General features: G+C 43.7%; 1 protein-coding gene across 1 annotated transcript in view; it reads right to left on the bottom strand.

Annotated features, from left to right (window-relative positions):
- GSTP1 (glutathione S-transferase pi 1) overlaps positions 1–21,115 on the bottom strand; it is a 31,818-nt gene extending 10,703 nt beyond the window's left edge. Inside the window, exons 1-2 of the mRNA XM_030186012.1 lie at positions 21,043–21,115; positions 11,438–11,473 (exon numbers count right to left, since the gene is read on the bottom strand). Of these exons, the coding sequence (XP_030041872.1) occupies positions 11,438–11,473; position 21,043 (37 nt within the window). The 5' untranslated portion in view covers positions 21,044–21,115. The remainder of the gene's footprint in view (positions 1–11,437; positions 11,474–21,042) is intronic.
- Between the last annotated feature and the right edge of the window lie 588 nt (positions 21,116–21,703).

The following is a 21,703-nucleotide window of genomic DNA, read 5'->3' as shown; positions in this document are numbered from 1 at the left end:
TAATCTATTGTCCTATGCTCAGAAGAGCTATGGAAAAGAAAGGCCTTCAGATAATCAAAGCAGAAAGTTGCCAATGTCATTAATATGTTTTTCAGAACCTAACTTTGTACTGATCAGTATTTTGAAAAGCCAGTTTGCTAGATGATCAGGAGCCATCAGAAATTCAGTGGGAGCCTTTGAATTCATTCAGGGCTTGACAGATCCCAGACACCTAGCTGTAGTCTGGTGCCTGAACTATGGCCTTGTCCACTTTTTATGCCTCCATTACCACTACCAAAACAAGTCTTCCTTCTCAAAGCATGAAGCATGGCTTGGTCAAGTTAAGCTGTACTGCAGAAGGTTGTAGGGTCTCAAGTTTCATGAGATGACAGATTTGGGATCATATGACCTGCTTCAGAATTTTGCCCCACTTGACTCAACCTTGAGTCAAGTTGTGCTGTGCAAAGCAAGACCTGTTTTGGTAGACGGGGGGGGGGGGGGGGGGGGGGGGGGGGGGGGCAAAGCGCTGGTGCTGAAGAAAAAAAAACAAAACAGGATCCTTGAGCATAGGTGTCACATGGACTGGCAAGTGCCACCCCAAAATTGGCACTCTTCCCCAAGTTGGTATTGCCTCACTTTTCTCCTTGCTTTTGTTCTACCCCCCCCCCCCCCCCCCCCCCCCGTGGGTCCTACAAACTTGTTTGCTGACCTTGCTTACATCAGACTGTGGCCTAAGGAGGTTGGATGAACAGGAGATGAAGTGAACTAGTCCATTATATGAGCTGAAGCCAATAGGTGGAGCTTGACACCATTTTAGTTCACCCAAAATAGCAAATGCTACTGAATAGCAAAAGCCAAATGTTATTATAGCTGGTAGGAACAGCACTATTTTGTGCTTTTTTTTCTACACTGTTTTATAGAATACAGTAATACATGGCCAAATTTCAATGAGGATATCCTGTTTACTGATGGGTTCATCTTAACCGTTGTAATGTGCCTTGGGAAGCCTTGTTATATAGGTTGGAAGTAAAATTAAACTTTCATTGGGGCACATGGAATCACGTCTTTCACCTTCTCTCTTTTGTAAGAATGGATTATTCTGTTGAGCATGTTTCAGGGACACAAGTCAAAATAAATTCTTTCATACAGATCTCTAATTTGTGTTAAATTAACTAAAGGGGCTATAAGCCCCTAATGCAGACCATTGGTTCTCTTATATTTTGTCCTTGTGATGACATACTGTGCCAAAACTGGAAATACATTTGAGAAAATATAATTCAGTAATATAAAAAAGTTATCATTGTGTTTGCTTTTGGGTAGTAACTGAGAAAATGCTGTTGAAAACAGACATTTCTTTTTCACAGAATTGGAAAATGTTGGCATATTTAGACTGACTGGACTTCTGCATGAAGGTAGCGCTGCCCTCCATATCTTTTTAAGAAGTAGTAATATATTAAGTGCATTTTTATAATATACCACTGTATTCCAAAAAGGAGCAAGTTGCCACAAACTCTTTTGATCTAGGCCCAGGAAAAAAAAAAAAAAAAAAAAAAAAAGATTTTAAATGCTCCCAGGTTTCAACTTTATTCGTGTCAAATGTAGGATATAAATGTCAAATAAATATAGATAGAAACCATGTTGAGCACCTGATTTTCATGTCTGTTTTAGTGGCCCTTTACCAGGAGAAAAAAAAAAGTGTCTGTACAAATACAACACGTGCTAGGGAGTCTAACCAGCCCCTCCAAATGACACCAATTACAATTTATAATTACTACACTAGCTATGAAAAGTAGTTTTGTTATACTTCCTCTGTGTACATCAGTATGATGAACAAGCTGGCATGTTTGAAAATATACGTGGGATCAAATAAAAATGCTACCAGCAATAAAGAACGTGGATGCAGCAGCTCATAGGTTTGTTTGCTTTGTTACGAGTGTACTTGAATGACGGCCGGGTGGAGGAGGGGAAAGAGTAACCACAAAGTGGCTTCAATTTTTCTTTAATTCATCTCATCTGTTTTCTTCAACCTTCTTCTGTTGCCAAGGTTGCGGTTTTCCCACCCAATTGGGCGGCTTTCCGCGACCCGCTGCGGGAAATTTTTGCTGGTTGCGGTGGGCGTGGTTAGTGATGGCAGGGGCCAGGTTTTGTGTGGGAAATTATTTTTCAATCTGGCAAGGCTGTGGCCAGCACCAAGGTCCTTCCCTGTCAGTGTTGCCAGGTGGGCGGTTTTACCGCCCAATTGGGCGGTTTTCCGCGACCCGCCGCGGGAAATTTTTGCCCGCCGCGGGTCGCGGTTTTTTGGGCTTCTTTTTTTTCTTTTCCGCGGTTTTTTCGGCCGCGGGGGCGGGGTTAGTGACGTTTTGGGCGGGGTTAGTGACGTCAGGGGCGGGGTTTGCGTTTGGGCGGGTTTTGGGCTGTTTTTACGCTGGATTGGGTGGGAAAAAAATTTTCCACCTGGCAACACTGTTCCCTGTTGCAACAGAGGGACAAGCCTTTTAGCACCTGAAGAGAGCCCGATGTAAACAGTGCAAATGCACACTTTTTTTTTTATTTCATTTTCTTTTACAAGTTAGATTTATAAACCAGAAAAATAGCAGGTAATACATTGCATATTGGTTAAACAAGGGAAAAACAGTGAGAACTTTCATATGCCTTCTTAGACCACAATCAAAAAAAGTAGGGAGCGAGAGATTCATACAAGGGGTATCTTAAGGAGAAAAAAAATAAACAGTAAATGGCCTGGCCTTAACCTGACATTAATTCACAGTCTTTAGTTTACAGTCTATTTGGTGATATTTTTAGCTTCTATAAATGTCCGTAAATGGACTTGGATCAAAAAACACATATTACCCTATTCCACACATTTGCAGGGATAAGCCAGTAGAAATGAGGCTCCATAGCCCTAACCTCCTCTCTGAAAGCCAAAAACTCTTTGCGTCATTTTTAGATGCATACAAGTTTTGAGGGCCCACAGATAGGGGAGGGAGGATGCTGCATATGGATAGAAAGGAAGGAGGTGAAAACTAGGATTTGAGAGAGGCAGAAAAATGGAAATGGAAGAAAAAAAAAAAAAATCAGTGCAGAAGAAAGGAGATGGGAAAAAAATAGCAAAAAACAGGACACCCTGAAAACAGTTAAGAGCACAGAGGGAAGCAGAACCTGAGATTGAGAACAAGATTTAAAAAAAAAAAAAAAGTAATATTTTCAGTTTAGTGACTGAATTATGATAGTTGAGAATTTATATCCACTGGTGTTATTTTGCACTATACTAGGGCTACCATATGTCCGGATTTCTCCAGACATGTCCTCTTTTTGAGGACATGTCCGGGGCGTCCGGCGGGTTTTGCCCGCCCACCTAATTGTCCGGATTTCTGGACAAACGGGTGGGCAGGCAGGTGAGTGGTGCTGTGGGTCTCCCCTCCCCTTATCTGCCCTGGTGATCTAGTGACCTCTTTGGGGCAGGAAAGAGCCCCCTCTTTCCTGCCCGGAGTGCTGCCTGCCCTTGCCCTGCATCCTTCTCGGTCTCGGCTCGGGATTCAAAATGGCTACCGAGAGTTGAAGCGGCCTTGCGAGACTTCAACTCTCGGCAGCCATTTTGAATTCCGAGCCGAGACGGATGCAGGGCAAGGGCAGGCAGCACTCCGGGCAGGAAAGAATGGGCTCTTTCCTGCCCCGAAGAGGTCACTAGACCACCAGGGCAGTAGATAGTAAGGGGTGGGGGAATATGTGACAGGGGGCATGACGTGTCCTCTTTTTCAGAGGACAAAATATGGTAACCCTACACTGTACAAGACGAAATTCCTCTGCATGCAGAGTCCAGCATCTCCGGTTTCAGTTTAGTTTGTCTACACTAGTACCTTTAGAAACCCTTTTGCCAAACTGTAGTATAAAACAGCTTTAGCGTGTGCTTACATGGGTCAATTCTGTGCGCTAAGGCCATTTTTCCTACAGTTAGGTAAAATGGACAAATCTCGTAGTGGCCATATGCTAATTTTCCCTATTAGCATGTGAGCCCCCTAACACCTATTTTGTAGGTGGTAAGGGCTCATGTGTTAACCATGCACTATCAGTGTGAAGGAATGCAGCTCTGCTAACTGAACAGTGAAGACACCCCCCCCCCCCCCCCGTTCCCAGAGCTAAGAATAAATCTATTTAGCAAGCAGGCAGCATGCACTGATGCCCAAACTACTGCAGGATGGCAGAGTGCATCCCATGGTAACATTTTAAGCTGCAGAAAGCATGCATTATTTTACTAAGCACTAACTACTAATTTCTAAAGCGCTACTACACATACGCAGCGCCGTACACATGAACATGGAGAGTCCCTGCTCAACAGAGTTTACAATCTAATTAGGACAAACAAGATATAAAGGAATATTAAAGTGAGGATGATAAAATAAGGGTTCTGAACATCCTAACTACTTAGTGTGCATTATTTTACTAAGCTCAGTAAGCACTAACTAGTGTTTGGTTACTTATCCTTTATTTGAAACAAGGGCTCTATTCTGCATGTGTGAGGCCAGGATTGTGTGCTGTGGAAGAGTTATCAGGAGAGGTCTCTGAAGGGGTTTTATGAGGATGGAAATGGGAGTTTAATGTGGTCAAAGAACAGGAGATGAGGTAGAAGTCACGTCAATGGTCTAGGGACCAGGGAAGGATAGGCACAGAGTTGGGACTGGTGAGAGGCAGTGAAAAGTATATGAGGGTCGAGAGGATGAGTACAGAGGGTGGAAATGAGGAACTTGAGTGGAAGAGGTGGGATAGACTGGGGCAATGGGATCACTGAAGAGGGAGCAGGATCAAGGCTATTGGAATAGCCTTTATCTTGGCTTGTCAAAAACAGCTGCCAAACTTATATTGCACAAGAGTAAATGGCAGAGTTTAACACCTTTACTTATTACTTTACATTGGTTACTCATTGATGCACACACAATTTAAAGTCTATGTATAATCTTGAAGGCCATGGTATAACGTTTCAATCTCAACCTGTTCTTTCCAGATTTACATGCATTGCCTTCTGTCTGAGGAGACAGTTCATCAGAGTTCATGGGGACTGTACCTACTACACTACAGGGAATTCTCTCCTGGCAGAACTGTACAGAAACCCTTTCCAAGCTTTAAAAATGTGAAAACCTGGCTTTTCACTCAAATTAGCTTTTTCTATTTAAGACAGTCATTGGGAATGATTATGTTGCTTATGGAGATAATAGTTAGGTATTTTAAGCTTTTGTTCTCATTATATTGTATATATTTTTCCTTTTGTAAGTTCCCTAGTGGTTAGGGTGGTGGACTTTGGTCCTGAGGAACTGAGTTCGATTCCCACTTTAGGCACAGGCAGCTCCTTGTGACTCTGGGCAAGTCACTTAACCCTCCATTGCCCCATGTAAGCCGCATTGAGCCTGCCATGAGTGGGAAAGCACGGGGTACAAATGTAACAAAAATAAAATAAAAATAAAAGTTTATGGTCATAGCAGCATGTAAGGTTAGTGCTGCATTAGGAGCCTAATTTATTAAGCTCTTTTGCTATGGAAAATGCAAAACCAGCAGCTGAAGAAACTTGATAGCCATCCTCCTGCTCTTGAGCTTAGCATGGGAAAGATTGAAAGTTTGTCAAGGCCTGAGTTGATCAATTCAGTTCTAAAATCAATAAAGCCTCCCTCTGGGGCATGCAAGGACTATCAAGTCAGTGGTGTGTATAGAATCTGCTTTTGAAATTGAAAGGTTAACTATAACATCTGATAAGGGTTCTAACATTGATGTGATGCCTGAAACAAGGTCTGCCTGGTGGATTAAGGTTTTGTGAATACGGTAGAACAGGATGAGTAACAAATCTCCTGTCCACCTATTACCCAGCCTGAAAGCCAGAACCCATTAGTGTCAGTTTCTTCTTGCAATTTATATGCTCTCTCTCCAAGCAGAAAGAGCCTCAACTCATTTATTTAATGCAGTCCTTCGTATTCCTCCATCTTTGACTACTGGTTTTATGCAGAATACTCATTCTAGATACCAAAGTACAAATTGTTTTAAGATGGACAATGCCAAGGGTCTGTCAGTCTCATCCTTATTTTCCGTTTGGCAGAAACTGACAGAACTAAGTTCCCTTCGATTTTCATGAGTACAATAGGAGGACCTGTTGACCATTTTGGGAATTCCAGCGTGCAGCAGTTCCTTGGTTATGGGTGTAAGAAGTTTGGAGGACAAGCATATGCTGACGTTGACCACATTCCAGTTCAGTGTAGGGTACTGGATGAAATTGAGTGTATAGCACCTCATTCATTTTTCTGAGGGAAGAAAGCTTGTGCCAAACTCGAGGCAGGCCTGTGGCTGAAACACAGATCTGTGTCAAGTCTGTAATAAAGTTTCCCAGTTTGACCCGGCTGTCCCAGTCTCTGGAGTCCTTGGTCCACTTCCCTGTTGGTTACGTGGGATTTTCTTCACCCACCCAGGTGGATTTACTATCCCAAAGCCAAGTTCCTACATTTTTTTCTCTCCACATTAGTTATATCCCCTTAAAACAATGACTAGATGTCAAGGAGTCAATGGGGCCAGGTGGTATCCTTTGATTTTTTTTGGCCAAAGAATCAAAAACGTCTAGGATTTTTTTTAAAAGAAAACATTAGCTGGAAATTACAAGTTATGCAAACTTACAGCACAGATAATTCCATTACAGCTTTAGCCCATGAACTTCATAGACAGCACTGTGTGGTGCTCAGTTTCTACATTGGCTTTGATGTAGATCATTCTTTCCTTCTTAAATATTTCTCTGAAACCGACATTAGTGGCTTGGTACTCAACTGGTTTACCTCAGGAAACTACACTGCAAGTTTGTATTCCCTTTTGTCTTATGGGTGAACATGTGGTGTGCCAAAGCTTTCTTCATTATTGTTCAATTTTCTCCCTTTCCTGTTCTCACATAGGACCATGGTGTTAAAACAAATATTTTGCTTCTCATTTACTGATTCACTTTCTCCAGCCTTCAAATCCATGAATTTGTGCTTAGTAGCAGATATAGGCTATGAAGTCCTGTTTTATGGATTTCCAGGTGGCCTGTTCTCCCAGTCTTATTGGGCTCTCCCCACTTTTAATTGTGTTAGGAACTCGACTTCACTTTTGAAACGAAGTTTCCAAGACAGTCAATCTTCCTTTTATGGTCTAAGTCATGTCGAGCCTTGTCTAAATGGTGGGTTAATGTATTTATTCCTTGGAGAATTCTGCACAACTGTGCAATGCAGGATTTGTGCAAGCAGCAGTAACAGCTTGGCAGTGTAGCATGACCATTGAAAGTTCTGTATACTCTAATATTGTGCGCCAAATTCCTCCAAGATTTATGTATATTGAGCCATACCCTTGTTTTTAATCAATTACTTAATCCAATTGAATCCAGGATTCAGCTAACCTTTGGCTGTTCCAAGATCTTTGGAAAAGCCATTTGACTGCTCTGCAATGTCTCTAATCGGACCATGTTCTGTCCCTTTAGCAGAATTGCTGGCTGCTGAAGCATAAGATTCATTTCAGGAGTCTCTTGCTTACCTACAAAGCTTTTTATACAGGGCTCCTCTATCTTTCTTCCCTGGTGATATCAGTGTCCTCAAGAGCACTGCTCAAGGGGAGAATCTGCAGGCAATTCTGGCAGGTTGCTGTTTTGTATAAGCTTGTTCTGCTTTTTCTCCTGTGGAATTTATTCCATCACCATCCATGTTATAATGCCTTTGTATCGTTCCATGGTGTGACTGCACCTCGAATACTGTCAGGGGCATAATCAAAAGAGAAGGGCACCCATCTTTCGACACAAATTGGGAGATGGGCATCCTCTCAGGGTCACCCAAATCGGCATAATCCTCAGGGTCACCCAAATCGGCATAATCGAAAGCCGATTTTGGGTGTCCTCAACTGTTTTCCGTTGCAGAGACGACCAAAGTTCACAGGGGCGTGTCAGCAGTGTAGCAAAGACGAGACGGGGGCGTTAAGAGATGGGTGTCCTCAGCCAATAATGGAAAAAAAAAAAAGGGCGTCCCTGACTAGCATTTGGCCGATTTTACTTGGTCCCTTTTTTTCACGACCCAAGCCTCAAAAAGGTGCCCCGAACTGACCAGATGACCACCTGAGGGAACCAGGGATGACCTCTCCTTACTCCCCCAGTGGTTACCAACCCCCTCCCACCCCCAAAAAAAATTTAAACATTTTTTTGCCAGCCTCAAATGTCATACCCAGCTCCATGACAGCAGTATGCAAGTCCCTGGAGCAATTTGTAGTGAGTGCAGTGCACTTCAGGCAGGCGGACCCAGGCCCCCCCCCCCCCCCACCTGTTACACTTGTGGTGGTAAATGAGCCCTCCAAAACCCACTGTACTCACATGTAGGTGCCCCCCTTAATCCCTAAGGGTTATGGTAGTGGTGTACAGTTGTGGTGAGTGGGTTTTTTTTTTTTTTGGGGGGGGGGGGGGGGCTCAGCACCAAAGGTAAGGGAGCTATGCACCTGGGAGCAATTTGTGAAGTCCACTGCAGTGCCCCCTAGGGTACCCGGTTGGTGTCCTGGCATGTGAGGGGGACCAGTGCACTACGAATGCTGGCTCCTCCCATGACCAAATGCCTTGGATTTGGTCGTTTGAGATGGGCGTCCTCGGTTTCAATTATCGGCGAAAACCGAGGTCGCCCATCTCAACATTTAGGTCGACCATCTTTAAAGGTCAGCCTAAAATATTGAGATTTGGGCGTCCCGACCATATTATCGAAACGAAAGATGGACACCCATCTTGTTTCAATAATACAGGATGCCCTGCCCATTCACGGGGACGTCCTCAGAGATGGGCATCCCTGTTCGATTATGCCCCCCCTCTATGTGCAATTCTGGTCACTACATCTCAAAAAGGATATAGAGGAATAAGAAGGTACAGAGAAGGGTGACATAATAAAGGGGATGGGACAACTTCCCTGTAAGGAAAGGCTAATGCCGCTACAGCTCAGAGACTGTTGAGGGGAGATATGACAGAGGTCTATAAAATACTGAGTGGAGAGGACAGGTAGATGTGAATTGCTTGTTTACTCTTTCCAAAAATATTAGGAGGCATGCAATGAAACAGAAAATATTTCACTCACATGTAATTAATGTCTGGAATTCATTGCCAGAGAATGTGGTAAGATATGGATAATTTCCTTAATGACTTATGGACTCTTCTTTAAGATGGGAAAATCCACTGCATATTTCTAGTATAAAGCAGCATAAATCCTTACTGTTCTGGGTCTTGCCAGGTACTTGTGACCTGGATTGGCCACTGCTGGAAATAGGATACTGGGCTTGATACCTTCAGTCTGTCCCAATATGGCAACTATGTTCTTATGAAATCATCCTTCAAGAATTTCTCTGCCGCCTTTTTCTTTAACTTAGTTAAAAAGTAAAATTTTTTTCCTATGTATTGAGGAATTGCTTCCTTATAGAGGACTAAAGATGAGCAATGGTCGTGATTTTAAATCAATGTAATTATTAAGTTTCCTACTATTCTGTAATGATTTATAATCTATTCTGATTTCAAGGTGTGTACTTGATACATTTTGTAAATGTAATAAAAATAAAAAAAAAAATCATCCTACAAGAAATTCAAAGTGGTCTTAAAGACTTATTTCAAGGCCATTTCCCCAGTGGAGGTAGGTGGAAGATCTGGGCTGCAGTGACAGGGGCTATAAGTCAGTTCTTTAGATCTGTTTTCTGTCCTATCCATTTTTTGGCATTATTCCTCTTTGTTCTGCAAAACTCTGCAGTCTGAGCAAAGGGCAGTACAGCAGGAATGAACAGACCTGTGATAACATTACACCAAGAATGAACACACCTGGAGTACTGAACTGTGGTATTTTTGTCCAAATATAAATTAAGTACCACAGGAGGAAAGGGGAAGGGAAATGGGACTTGATATACCGCCTTTGAGGTTTCTGCAACTACATTCAAAGCGGTTTACATATATTCAGGTACTTATTTTGTACCAAGGGCAATGGAGGGTTAAGTGACTTGCCCAGAGTCACAAGGAGCTGCAGTGGGAATCAAACCCAGTTCCCCAGGATCAAAGTCTGCTGCACTAACTAGGCTACTCCACCCAATGCTGATATGACATTTACAGCAGTAGTTGGCCATGCCAAAACATTTAAAGATCTGATGGGCCTCAAGACCGCCCCCTTATATGAAGGCAGCTGATAAGCTCTGCAGTGTGCAGACACACCTGGCAGAACAAGAAGCCAGCTCCTGCAAAGAGGATGTGCCACCTACATTTTTCCTGTCCTAAAACTAAAGCCCCCACTGCAAGGCACAGTACAGGTTTGTGGTTAAGCTCTATACAGCGGACAACAAAAACCCTCCCAATAGTGTCCACTGTCACCAAAGCCAGAGGTGAAGTTGCTTGACACCACAGGAGCCTCTTCCAAACTGATGCATTCTCCAATGTGTGCAGGTAGAAGCAGTCCATGGTTTAACACAGGACACTACAAGCAGCTGTGCAGCACCAATCGAGATATGCCAAGTACAAAGTGTGAAATCCACATCTGTATGCCTAGAACAGGCATTCTTAACCCAGTCCGGTTTTCATATACATGACAAATCTATGCACTCCCTCCATTGTACGGATCTCATATTCATTGTGGATAGCTTCAAAACCAGACTGGCTGGGTGGGTTCAGAACACCAGGGCTAGAAAGAGGATGTTTCTAGACAAGCTACTTGTTCTCAAACTGTTTCCTAGTGAACTTGACTCATTGTAGTACCCTCCTATCCCACCAGCTGCTTTGCTGCCTCCTTCCCCCCCCCCCCCCCCCCCTCAGTCTGAAACCCCCAATCATCCACTGCTCCTAAGCTGATGTATTTATTTTATTTATTGCATTTGTATCCCACATTTTCCCACCTCTTTGCAGGCTCAATGTGGCTTACAATACATGAATGGTGGAAATATTAGAAAATAAACATGTATTAAGGGGCTTCACTCAGCTACTCAACGTCTGTCTCATCCCCTCCCCCATAACCCAGCCACTTTCAGTCCTGGGTAACCACAAGCTACATACATTTTGTATTCCGCCTTCAGGATAACTTGTGCAATGGTTGGACTCCCTCTCCAAGCTGCGATTCACTATCATCCCAAGCATTCCCTCCCAGCAATATTGGACAAGCAGATAAGCCCACATTTGCACTCCTTGGTGCAACTATATCCAAACAGGGTCCTACATATAAGAAACTGTTCAACTAATCAATTAGTTCAAGGTAACCTACACAAGTGGTGACTCTGTATGGCTGCATGCATCCATGTGCAAAGTGGTTGTGGACAAGGCAGAAAGTGAAACCTACCCCTCCCCCAAGCTTGGATAAGCATTTCATCTGTAGATCAGTGTTTCCCCAAGTCTGGTCCTAGAGTACCCCAGGACTGGACTTGGGAAACACCTCTGCAGGTCACCAAGCCAAAGTTTACAACTAAAGGATGCACTTACCTCGCACATCGAAATAGATTATGGTGTAGTCAGGCACTGCAAAAAGAGAAAGTGTTCATGAAAATTGTGCATGCTCTAGTCAAGAAAAAACAGAGTATAGTCTAGTTCCAGATCTAGAAGAGAAAGGTCAGCTGTACATGGAGCATTACAAATGTGTCAGGGCAGTGGGCTATCAGAAAACCATTCCAGGAAATCAGCTGGTACACATTACCAGGCCTGCTAACCAGGACACCAAAGTTCAAGCCTTCCTGGTTCACACTTGCTGTGACTGGGACAAGTCACCACTTACCTTCTTATGGCAGTGTTGAGCTCCATATCTATGCCAGAATAGGTTCTCTTCTATGCTGGCCAGTCTCCAGGAAATGACTACAATAGGACCCAGACTATAATTTCTATTTTTAAGGGCTAGAAAAGCCAGGCATGCTGGCTTCAGCCAAAAAGATCTGTCTACAAGAGGCCAAGTCTCTGCTTTCATCTACTCCTGACCCAGAAACCCCAAGCAGTTGATGAAATGTGCTGACTGGTCCCTGTTTAATAAAGTTTGCATGTATTGGCATTCAGTGAAGCTCAAGCCCTGGACCATGCACACAATTCTTAAACATGCAAGGGATATAAATATCTTGACACCGGCCAATAAAACCTAATTTGACCCCATCAGTGCCACTCCAAACTCATTAGGACAGTCAGGGGCATGAGTAGTTGCCCGTTTCCTTGGCCAAAATCCCTTCAATAGACTACAGATATGACTAACTTGTTATTCCATGTCCATTAAGAGTCAGCAAACTTGGTATGTGTTAACAGCCTTTTCACCACAGCACAGACCAAGGGCATCCAATAAGCCAAATCAGAGTTTTTGCTAAGTCTGAAGTGGGCCACAGATAGCACAGATTCTTTTCAAAATTGTGTGCTATTTGGAAGATTGTAAGCTCTGTCAAGCAGGGACCATCTCATACACGTTTAGTGTATAGTCCTGTGTACACTAGTAGCATATAGAAAGTCAATCAAAAAAGTGAATTAGTTGCGAAAAGTTTATGCTATATAACAGGTTATAATGTACCATTTCTGATTGTGGCCCACCTTTGAAAGGGATAATCCTGATTTAAGTTACAAAATTAGTCCACGTTACTAAATGGCACACAAATCTTTTCTACTCAATCTCCTTCCTACAAGCTCTAGATGGCAGTAGGAGACCCCAGCTGATAGTACAACCCCACCTGGGGCAGTGTTGCCTTGCTCCTTACCACCCCAACCCATCCTTCCAGATACTTCACCATGGCTACTGATACCTGGGCTGGCTGCATAGGCATGTGCCTGCACTTTAGAGCCCAAGCCTTACAGTAGTCACCATGTGAGTGCTCATACCTGCCACCTGCTTTTGGCCAAGAGATCCCGTGGTTGCCACTAGCCTCTGGTCAACCTGGTGGATCCTAGCCCTCCTAATGCCATGCAAAATAGCACTATATATCTTGACCTTTTAGAGTCAAAAATAAACCTTCAACTATTTACTTTGTACTAGTGGTTGCCAAATCTATCCAGAGACCTCCAGACAGGTTTTCTGGAGAACTACAATGAATATGCATGAGAAATTTTCAAGAGGCAGCATATACAAATTTCATGAATATATTCGTTGCAAGACCTCCCAAAAACCCGACTGGGGGTCCCCGGGACAAATATGCAGTGACGTAGCAAGGGCGGGGCAGTGGGGGCGGTTCACCCTGGGTGCACACTGCTGGAGGGTGCAGAGAGCAGCCGCGCGCCTGTTGGCTCCGCTGGTTCCCTGCTCCCTCTGCCCTGGAACAGATTACTTCCTAGTACGGGGCAGAGGGAGCAGGGAAGCGGAGCAGACAGGCATGCGCGCAGCTTCTCTCTGCACCCTCCAGCAGCCAAGAATGCGTGGGGGGGGGGGGGGGCAAGTGTCATGCTGCACCCTGGGGGGCCAGACACTGCTGCACCCGGGGTGGGGGTGCGCAGTGGCAATCCACCCCGGGTGGCAGCCTACCTAGGAATGCCACTGCAAATATGAAAACTGCCTTGCACCATGCATTGGTATAGTGGTGGGATACTGTACACTCTTCAGGGCAGGAATTAATTGCATCTGTCCTTCAGGCACTTCCTTAAGAGTGGTTTTCTAAAAGCATGACCAGCGACCAGAACTTGCTCACCAAGGGTACTAAGGAGTGCTAGCATTTTTAGTACATGCTAAAAATTTGCACGCATTAATGCTAGACACACCCATATATTCTTATGGGTGTCTAGTGTTAGCGTGCACTAAAAACGTTAAACATGCCTACATCACGGCTTAGTAAACCAGGCCCCTAGTGCTCTAAGCCCATCTAATGTATGGTACAATCTAATCTATTACATCACTTTAATGTATTTTTCCTTATGTATGTCTGCAAATACTATTTACTTACACCATGAGCTATCCCATTTAAATCATGTTCCATGTACGTCTCCACTTACATATGCACCCTAACGCAATACCATTTGTAATCCTGTTACACAGAAATGGCAACCGCCATTCCGGCAAATGTAAGCCACACTGAGCCTGCAAATTGGTGGGAAAACGTGGGATGCAAATGCTACAAATAAAAAATGACTTCAACCACTTCCTTCCCCTAGAGGGGGATTTTTACCTGGCCTTGTCTTTTGGCATCAAACTAATGCTAGGGCTGTGCCTCAATAGCTGCTTGTTTGTGCCCCTATATGGGTACCACCTCTGCCTGAAGTATTTTAATTCCCTGCTATCTAAGGCAGAGAGTCCCTCACCAAGGAGAAACCACCTCTAAAACCCTATATACACTCTTAGTCTGGTCACTTAGCTGTTATTTATTAGGATTTACCACCTTTTTGAAGGAATTCACTCAAGGCGGTGTACAGTAAGAATAGACCAAACATGAGCAATAGACAATTACAGCAATAAAAATATTCAAAAACAATACAAAGTATGGCATGTATACTATTTACAATGTCAACACAATACATAATAGAACATTATAGGTCACAGCAAAGGGTAAAGCAAAGATGTAACAAAAGTAGGAAGAGTTAGAAAGTAAGGTGATTGATTTAAAGAAAGTTGCACATGAGGTCAGAGAAATGGTTAAATGTTCTCAGCTAGGGTAGGAGTGGATAAACACTATTGATAGGTAAGCTACCCCATAGGCTGAATTCCACCCATCACCAAGCAAGAGAGCCTTAGAGAACATGTTCACAACAACTTGACTGCTCTGGACATCAGCTCCTTAAAGCAGATGAAAGTGCAGTAAGCTCATCATACTTCCTGGGTCCCTGTTCTTGTACTACATTCAGTGAGACTGTGAATATGGTAGACCTAGAAGGAAACAATGTCTAGTCCAAATACCAGGTTGCCAATCTCCCACAGATGGGGTTGTATTATGTTTTGATCACTATTGAATGTTCAATTTACGATTTTTGAACAGGGACACTTTCCCTAGTACGTGCCACCTTCTCTTAAGCTCAGATCAAACTAGATCTGGCACTGTTTGCTTGCAACTACCAAGGGATTACCCCCTCCCCCCCCCCTTTTTTTTTTTTTTTTTACTAGCCTGCCAACTTTTTCTAGACAAGTCCTTGCAGTGAATCTTTAGGCTATCATGTCACAGGGCTCATTCCAGAACTCTGAACCATGAGTCCAGCCACTAGGTAGCACTGTGGTAGGAGCCCCAGGGAGTGGAATACAGAATTCTATCCAACTCTGCAATAAGCATTCAGAAATTAACTGAAAAGGTGCCTCCATGAGCAGCCCATCCCAGGGCATGGAGGGAAAGACTCCAGTCAAGATGCAGAGCAAAGGGTCTTTCTTAGTCTTGGTGAAAGGCTTCCATTCAGAGGTGAGGGAGTGTGACATTTATTGGGAATAGATAAGGATGTGGTGGGCTAAACTGAAAAAAATAAAGAGCTATTTTGTTTATCGAGTGTATGAATCATGTCTATAGTACTTGTACACCTTTCTACTTTTTCCCTACGTTTACGAAGAGTTTAGCTTACCAATTCACTAACATTAATTTCCCTATATTTTATTTTTGTTACATTTATACCCTGTGCTTTCCCACTCATAGCAGGCTCAATGCGGCTTACATATTGTATACAGGTACTTATTTGTACCTGGGGCAATGGAGGGTTAAATGACTTGCCCAGAGTCACAAGGAGCTGCCTGTGCCTGAAGTGGGAATTGAACTCAGTTCCTCAGTTCCCCAGGACCAAAGTCCACCACCCTAACCACTAGGCCACTCCTCCACTCCCAAAGGTTTTAATACAGATTTCCTTGCTTATAGACTGGGGCCATCCAATATTTTAGTATAATTTATACTTCAAGTCTGTCAGCCTCCCAACTTCATTATCAAACTAGCACTGCAGTTCAAGTGGCATGCACTAATCATGTAAAGGTTTTGCTAAAATCTCAAGTGGATGCATCTGGCTGGATACCCCATAATGGTACTAGTGGTTTTCCGACTACTACATTTGGGACTAGCTTCACATCAGCTCTATGCAAAACAAGCTACAAATGTTGCTGCCCAACAGAAGTAAATTATGTGGGTTACAGATTCACATTGTAAACCGTTTAAGGTATTTGTTTTAGTACACCAGTCACCTGCTGGAGGCTGGATCCAGCTCTGCTTTGGTAGATTAGGAGGGCTCTTCCTTCCCTAGAAGTTTGCCTCCCCCTACTCGGGGCTATTATTCCTGCACCTTCCATTCGTTTTATGGCACTAATGCCCACACATTCCAGTCGCCTCCTTGGGCCCAAGTTAACATGCATCAGGCTGTTATGTACCCTGTGCAGCAGAAAGGCAGCCCTTGTGCCAACTGCCATGCTCTGCTTGAGGGTATGAGGGGCAGGTAGGCCTGGGCATGGTGGTGGCTGGGTTTAAGAGCAATTAAGGCCCTAATTCCATGAAAGCGAGTGATTCTCTCTGCAAATCAAATGCACATTCTAACACCTATACACTAACTAGCTCATGGATAAATTCCAACCCATTAACATTCATGCCATCTTGACAGTGACCCAACTCAGTATGAATGGGTTTTGGGACCATGTCCCAAGATGCTGTAGGCTGGGCCAGGGCCTGGAACCAACTTGTGGGTCTTGCTTACACACCAGTGAGACACTGGCCCTCATCACCTCAGGTCTCACTACCACCAGAGCTGTGGAGTCAATACACCAAACCTTCAGCCAAATCCTACTGATATGGCTGAGTTTTTTGTTCCGATGTAACTACTGGTAAAACATCTCTCGGTATAGAATGGTAAGTTGGTACAATATATTATGTTTTCATGTTTTGAAAAATAGAAAAGTCAGTACTGGTACATTTACTAACTGACACCACAGCCCTGACCACAAACCAATTCAGGCCCTGTTTGTGGGTTTGACCTACATCAGGCAGAGGTAAGATCAAGTACTTGAAGAGGATTGTTTCTCCCAGAGGTTACCAGCTCCCTTAGTACAGGTGAGAGAAGTAGCAGCCTAGCTACGTGGATTTGGCCCTGGACCCCCCTGCTGACAACCCGCTCGACCCCCCTCCCGCCATCGCCGTGGGCTACCTTTGCTGGCAGGGGACCCCAATCCCCGTCAGCCGAGGAGGTCCTCTTCTTCCTCCGAACTTGACTTCGTTCTGTTTCTGACATCCTGCACGTACAACGTGCAGACTCGCAGAAACAAAACAAAGCCTTGCAGTACTATAGGTGTTACATGATGTAACACCTATAGTACTAGGAGGCAGTAGTCCCACAGAACAGCTACAAGCAAGAAATGATAGCTGTTAGGCAGCACTTTCTACAGCAATGCACAGCTATTTCAATTCATGGCTGCTCCAGTTTCACCACATGTGGTGGTTGTATGGATTCATGGTGAACTGCTTTGAATGATCTAGGACTATCCTGGCATCTGCAGTTTTTTATTATATTCCACTGTACTAGAATTCCAACCATGAGCTCTAACAGCAAGTTAAGGGCTGGGTATAGTATCTTTTATTGGCTGCTTGCCATAATGCTGTGTCATAACAGAGCCATAGGAGAAGGCTGAAAAAAAAAACCCCATCACTGCCAGAGGACGCAGTTCCCTGCATACTCAAAATGTTTCAGGAGTGCAGTTGAGTGCAAGCCCACCATTACAGCAAACAGGTTAACAGGAGTCAAGGCACCTCACAACTTTTCATGAGTCTGCATTTATGTCAATTTAAATCGTACAAAGAGGCCAGCCAGATGCCACTAAATTTCTGACACTTCTGGACACAACTGCTCCCAGGAGCCAACAGTGAAAGTCCACCCCATACCCCTCCAGAATAAAGCTGCTACTACTATCCACAGCAAGCAGGATAAGCCACCTTAGTAGGTAGGCCAAGTCCCCAGCAGGCACAACTTAGCCTAGGGTGCTACATTTCAAACTGAAGTCTCATTCCAGCATGGAAAGAACTTCATTACTGTAAAGCTCTGAGATAAATCCCTGTGAACTTATCACAAGTTGATTACCTTCCCCCTTTGCACAGAGCAGTGTGCAGTTTACATCAAACCCCACCCTCAGAACCTATAACATATCAGATCGCATTTTATAGCATAATGGTAAATCATTAGCCCTGGTCAAACCCAAAGGAAGCCCGTGCTGTGACCCTTCTCCCAAAAGGCAATTGTAAGTCAACTGGGTTACCTTCCAAAGTGCTTTCCGTGATTCTAGTTCACTTATGAATTCTTTGCCACTTTATTGTAAGTGCACTGGAAGTTTGTGGGGGGGGGGGGGGGGGGGGGGAACAGAAACCAATGGCTGTGCATACTGGAGACTACACTGCCCCAAAGACAGTTGCTTTAGAAAGTGTGCTTCTCCTTTCAGGACCATCTTTACGGTTTGATAAAAAGTCCAGAGTACTTGGGATAATATTGGATTCTATTTTATGAACATCATATTGATAACTTGGTTAAAAAAAGTTCTTTACTTTGTGCAAAAGAAGGGTAATTAGAGCATCATTAAATCCAGAAATTTTTAGGATTATTGTTCAAGCAGTTCCCTTAAGTTTTTTGGATTATTGTAATTCATTATGCTACACTATAAAAGTAACAGAAGAGATTACAACTACTACAAAATACTACTGCCAGACTGATTTTTATAAAAGTGTAAATAGACTCCTCTTTTTAAACCATTTCATTGGTTAAGAACAGAACCTCATGTTCATTTTATTTTTGTTAACATTTGTACCCCGCACTTTCCCACTCATGGCAGGCTCAATGCGGCTTACATGGGGCAATGGAGGGTTAAGTGACTTGCCCAGAGTCACAAGGCGCTGTCTGTGCCTGAAGTGGGAATCAAACTCAGTTCCTCAGGACCAAAGTCCACCACCCTAACCACTAGGCCACTCCTGCCTGTATGACTTATAAATGCTTTTATATATTAAATTCACAAATGACTGGAGACCTACTTCTAGTTTTAAAATAGATCTGGCTTGAGAAGTTCAAAAAGTTACTACTTGATTTTCCCTCAATGGGAGGGATGACTCAGAAGTCATTATGGCAGCTTTTTTCTTTTCAGGGTAAAAGAATATGGAATACTTTACTTGTTGAGATTCATGTAATTATGCCTTATTTCTTGTTTAGAAAACTTAAAACTTACATTTTCACTTTACAAATAAATTTATGTTTTAATGAATTTATTTTCTTGATTTACTGTAACTTTCTAGTTAATGCATTTAAAATATGTATATTCCACCTACAACTAAGCAGATTACATTGAACTCATACTAACACATACAAATGTGCTCTCAACAAATTACTACTAATATTTCTATAGCGCTACTAGACATACGCAGCGCTGTACACTTGAACATGAAGAGACAGTCCCTGCTCAACAGAGCTTACAATCTAATTAGGACAGACAAACAGGACAAACAAGAGAAGGGAATATTAAAGTGAGGATGATAAAATAAGGGTTCTGAACAAGTGAATAAGGGTTAGGAGTTAAAAGCAGCATCAAAAAAGTGGGTTTTTAGCTTAGATTTGAAGACAGAGATGGAGCTTGATGTACCTGCTCAGGAAGTCTATTCCAGTCATATGATGCCGCAAGATAAAAGGAACAGAGTCTGGAGTTTTATTTATTTATTGCACTTGTATCCTACATTTTCCCACCTATTTGCAGGCTCAATGTGGAGGAGAAGGGTGCAGATAAGAGATATTTACCCAGTGAATGGAGTTCCCAGGCAGTGTTGCCAGGAGGGCGGTTTTCTGCGACCCGCCGCGGGAAATTTTTGTCCGCGGCGGGTTGCGGTTTTTTGGCAGTTTTTTAGTGGTTTTTTGGGCTGCAGGGGCGGGGCTAGTGGCATTTTGGGCGGGGTTAGTGACATTCTGGGCGGGGCAGGGTGTCAGGGGCGGGGTTTGACTTTGGGCGGGTTTTGGGCTGGTTTAGGTGGGGAAATGGGAAAACATTTTCCACCTGGCAACCCAGGGAGGAATGTAGGGAGCGATGAGAGCTCCATGCCTTCACACACAGATGTGTCTTCAGTAATTTACTAAAATAGGTCATACTACTATACAACCTAATAACTCCAAGAAGTGCATGCCAAGTACATACATGTTTTGCAGAAGAGAGTCATAGAATAGGGCAGAATATACACTTGGACAGGGTGGTTAGTAATGCAGGGCTGTCCCTAAAATCGGCAGCCTTGAACTGGGTAGCTCGGCCATCTTCCGAGAGAAGCAGGCCAAGCAGGAACTTGCTATTAGTGTCAGGCACTGGTTAAGAAAACAGACCGAGATTACACTAGCTAAAACCCTTCTCCCTCCGCTAAAAAGTGTGAAATCTCACCACCTCTAAATTACTTTTCTGCACAAGAAATAAGTCCTATTAAAGATACAGCTCATTTTACACACGAGCATGCGAGGAAAGGGGGGGGGGGGGGGGGGGGGGGGGGGGGAGGGGGTCACTATACCACTTGAATCAAAGCCTACGACGAACCTAAAAGGGAAGGGAGCGTCTAAAATTCTCGCTCCGAGTGCCGGCGGCCTGCAACTACCCTAGCACTATGAGCACCTCGGAGTACTATGTAAAAAAAAAAAAAAAAAACACAATACGAAGCTATACTTAAAGCACTAAAGAAGCAACGGGTCATATCCAAAAGCAAACATTTGTTGAGGTCTAGCAGAGCAGAATTATCTACAAGCTCAATTCACAGAAACCAGCTTGCGAGCCATGGGTTTAAGGCTTCAAAGAATACCTTAATTCGAGCATTATTTTCCAGAACGTTTTAAGATGGGAACACATGTACTTAGAGTGTTAATCCCGCGTTTCCGCAGGGCTTTTTAAACAGGTGCATTAGAGAAGACTGAACATCTATCACATCAGACTATTTCAAGGCTTAATGCATTCAACTGCGTTATAAACTTCGGCTTTGAGGAGAAAGAAAAGAGGAACGTTAACACGGGGTAGGCAAGAAAAATCAGATGGCGTCTTTGTAGCGGTTCTTAGCAAAAATCCTCTCTCGCTTTCTGGGCAATAAGGGAGAGCATGGGGAATCGGTGACCACCCTTCCGCCTACAAAAATCCCAAAACGGAGGAAAGAGAAGAGACAGACAGCACAAGCAGGTAAAGAGGACGCGCAACTTACTGGTGCAGTAGCGAATCCAAACTCACTCTTCGCTCAAAAAATATGCGCCTCTGTCTGGATTCCTTTTAAAACCCGGACCACGTGATCACCCTGCCCTGAGCCCTGCTTCTTGAACTTGCTGCCCACCCACATACGCCACGCTCCCCCTTGTTAAAGAGACAGTAACCTGGGAGGTGGCAGTCAAAAAGAAAAAAAAAAACTAAGGTTTTAGAGGTCAAGTAGAGGCAGTCTTGAGCAACATCCATCATTTTGCAGAGAGAAGGGTAATTTGTTTAGTGTTTAACGCCACCAATCTCCTAGTGTAGGAGGAATATATTTCACCTTTCCAAGTTTGGAAAACTCAAAGGAGACTTCCAGACCATCATTTATTGAAGGACTTATATTGAAGGACTTATACAGACTTATACGGTCTGTGCCAGAGCCGGTGGTGGGAGGCGGGGATAGTGCTGGGCAGACTTATACTGTCTGTGCCCTGAAAAGGACAGGTACAAATCAAGGTAAGGTAAGTACATAAGTACATAAGTAGTGCCATACTGGGAAAGACCAAAGGTCCATCTAGCCCAGCATCCTGTCACCGACAGTGGCCAATCCAGGTCAAGGGCACCTGGCACGCTCCCCAAACGTAAAAACATTCCAGACAAGTTATACCTAAAAATGCGGA

Source organism: Microcaecilia unicolor, chromosome 1 (genome assembly GCF_901765095.1).
Source record: "Microcaecilia unicolor chromosome 1, aMicUni1.1, whole genome shotgun sequence".
In the NCBI taxonomy this organism is placed as follows: Eukaryota; Metazoa; Chordata; class Amphibia; order Gymnophiona; family Siphonopidae; genus Microcaecilia; species Microcaecilia unicolor.
This window is presented reverse-complemented; position numbering and strand designations above follow the sequence as displayed.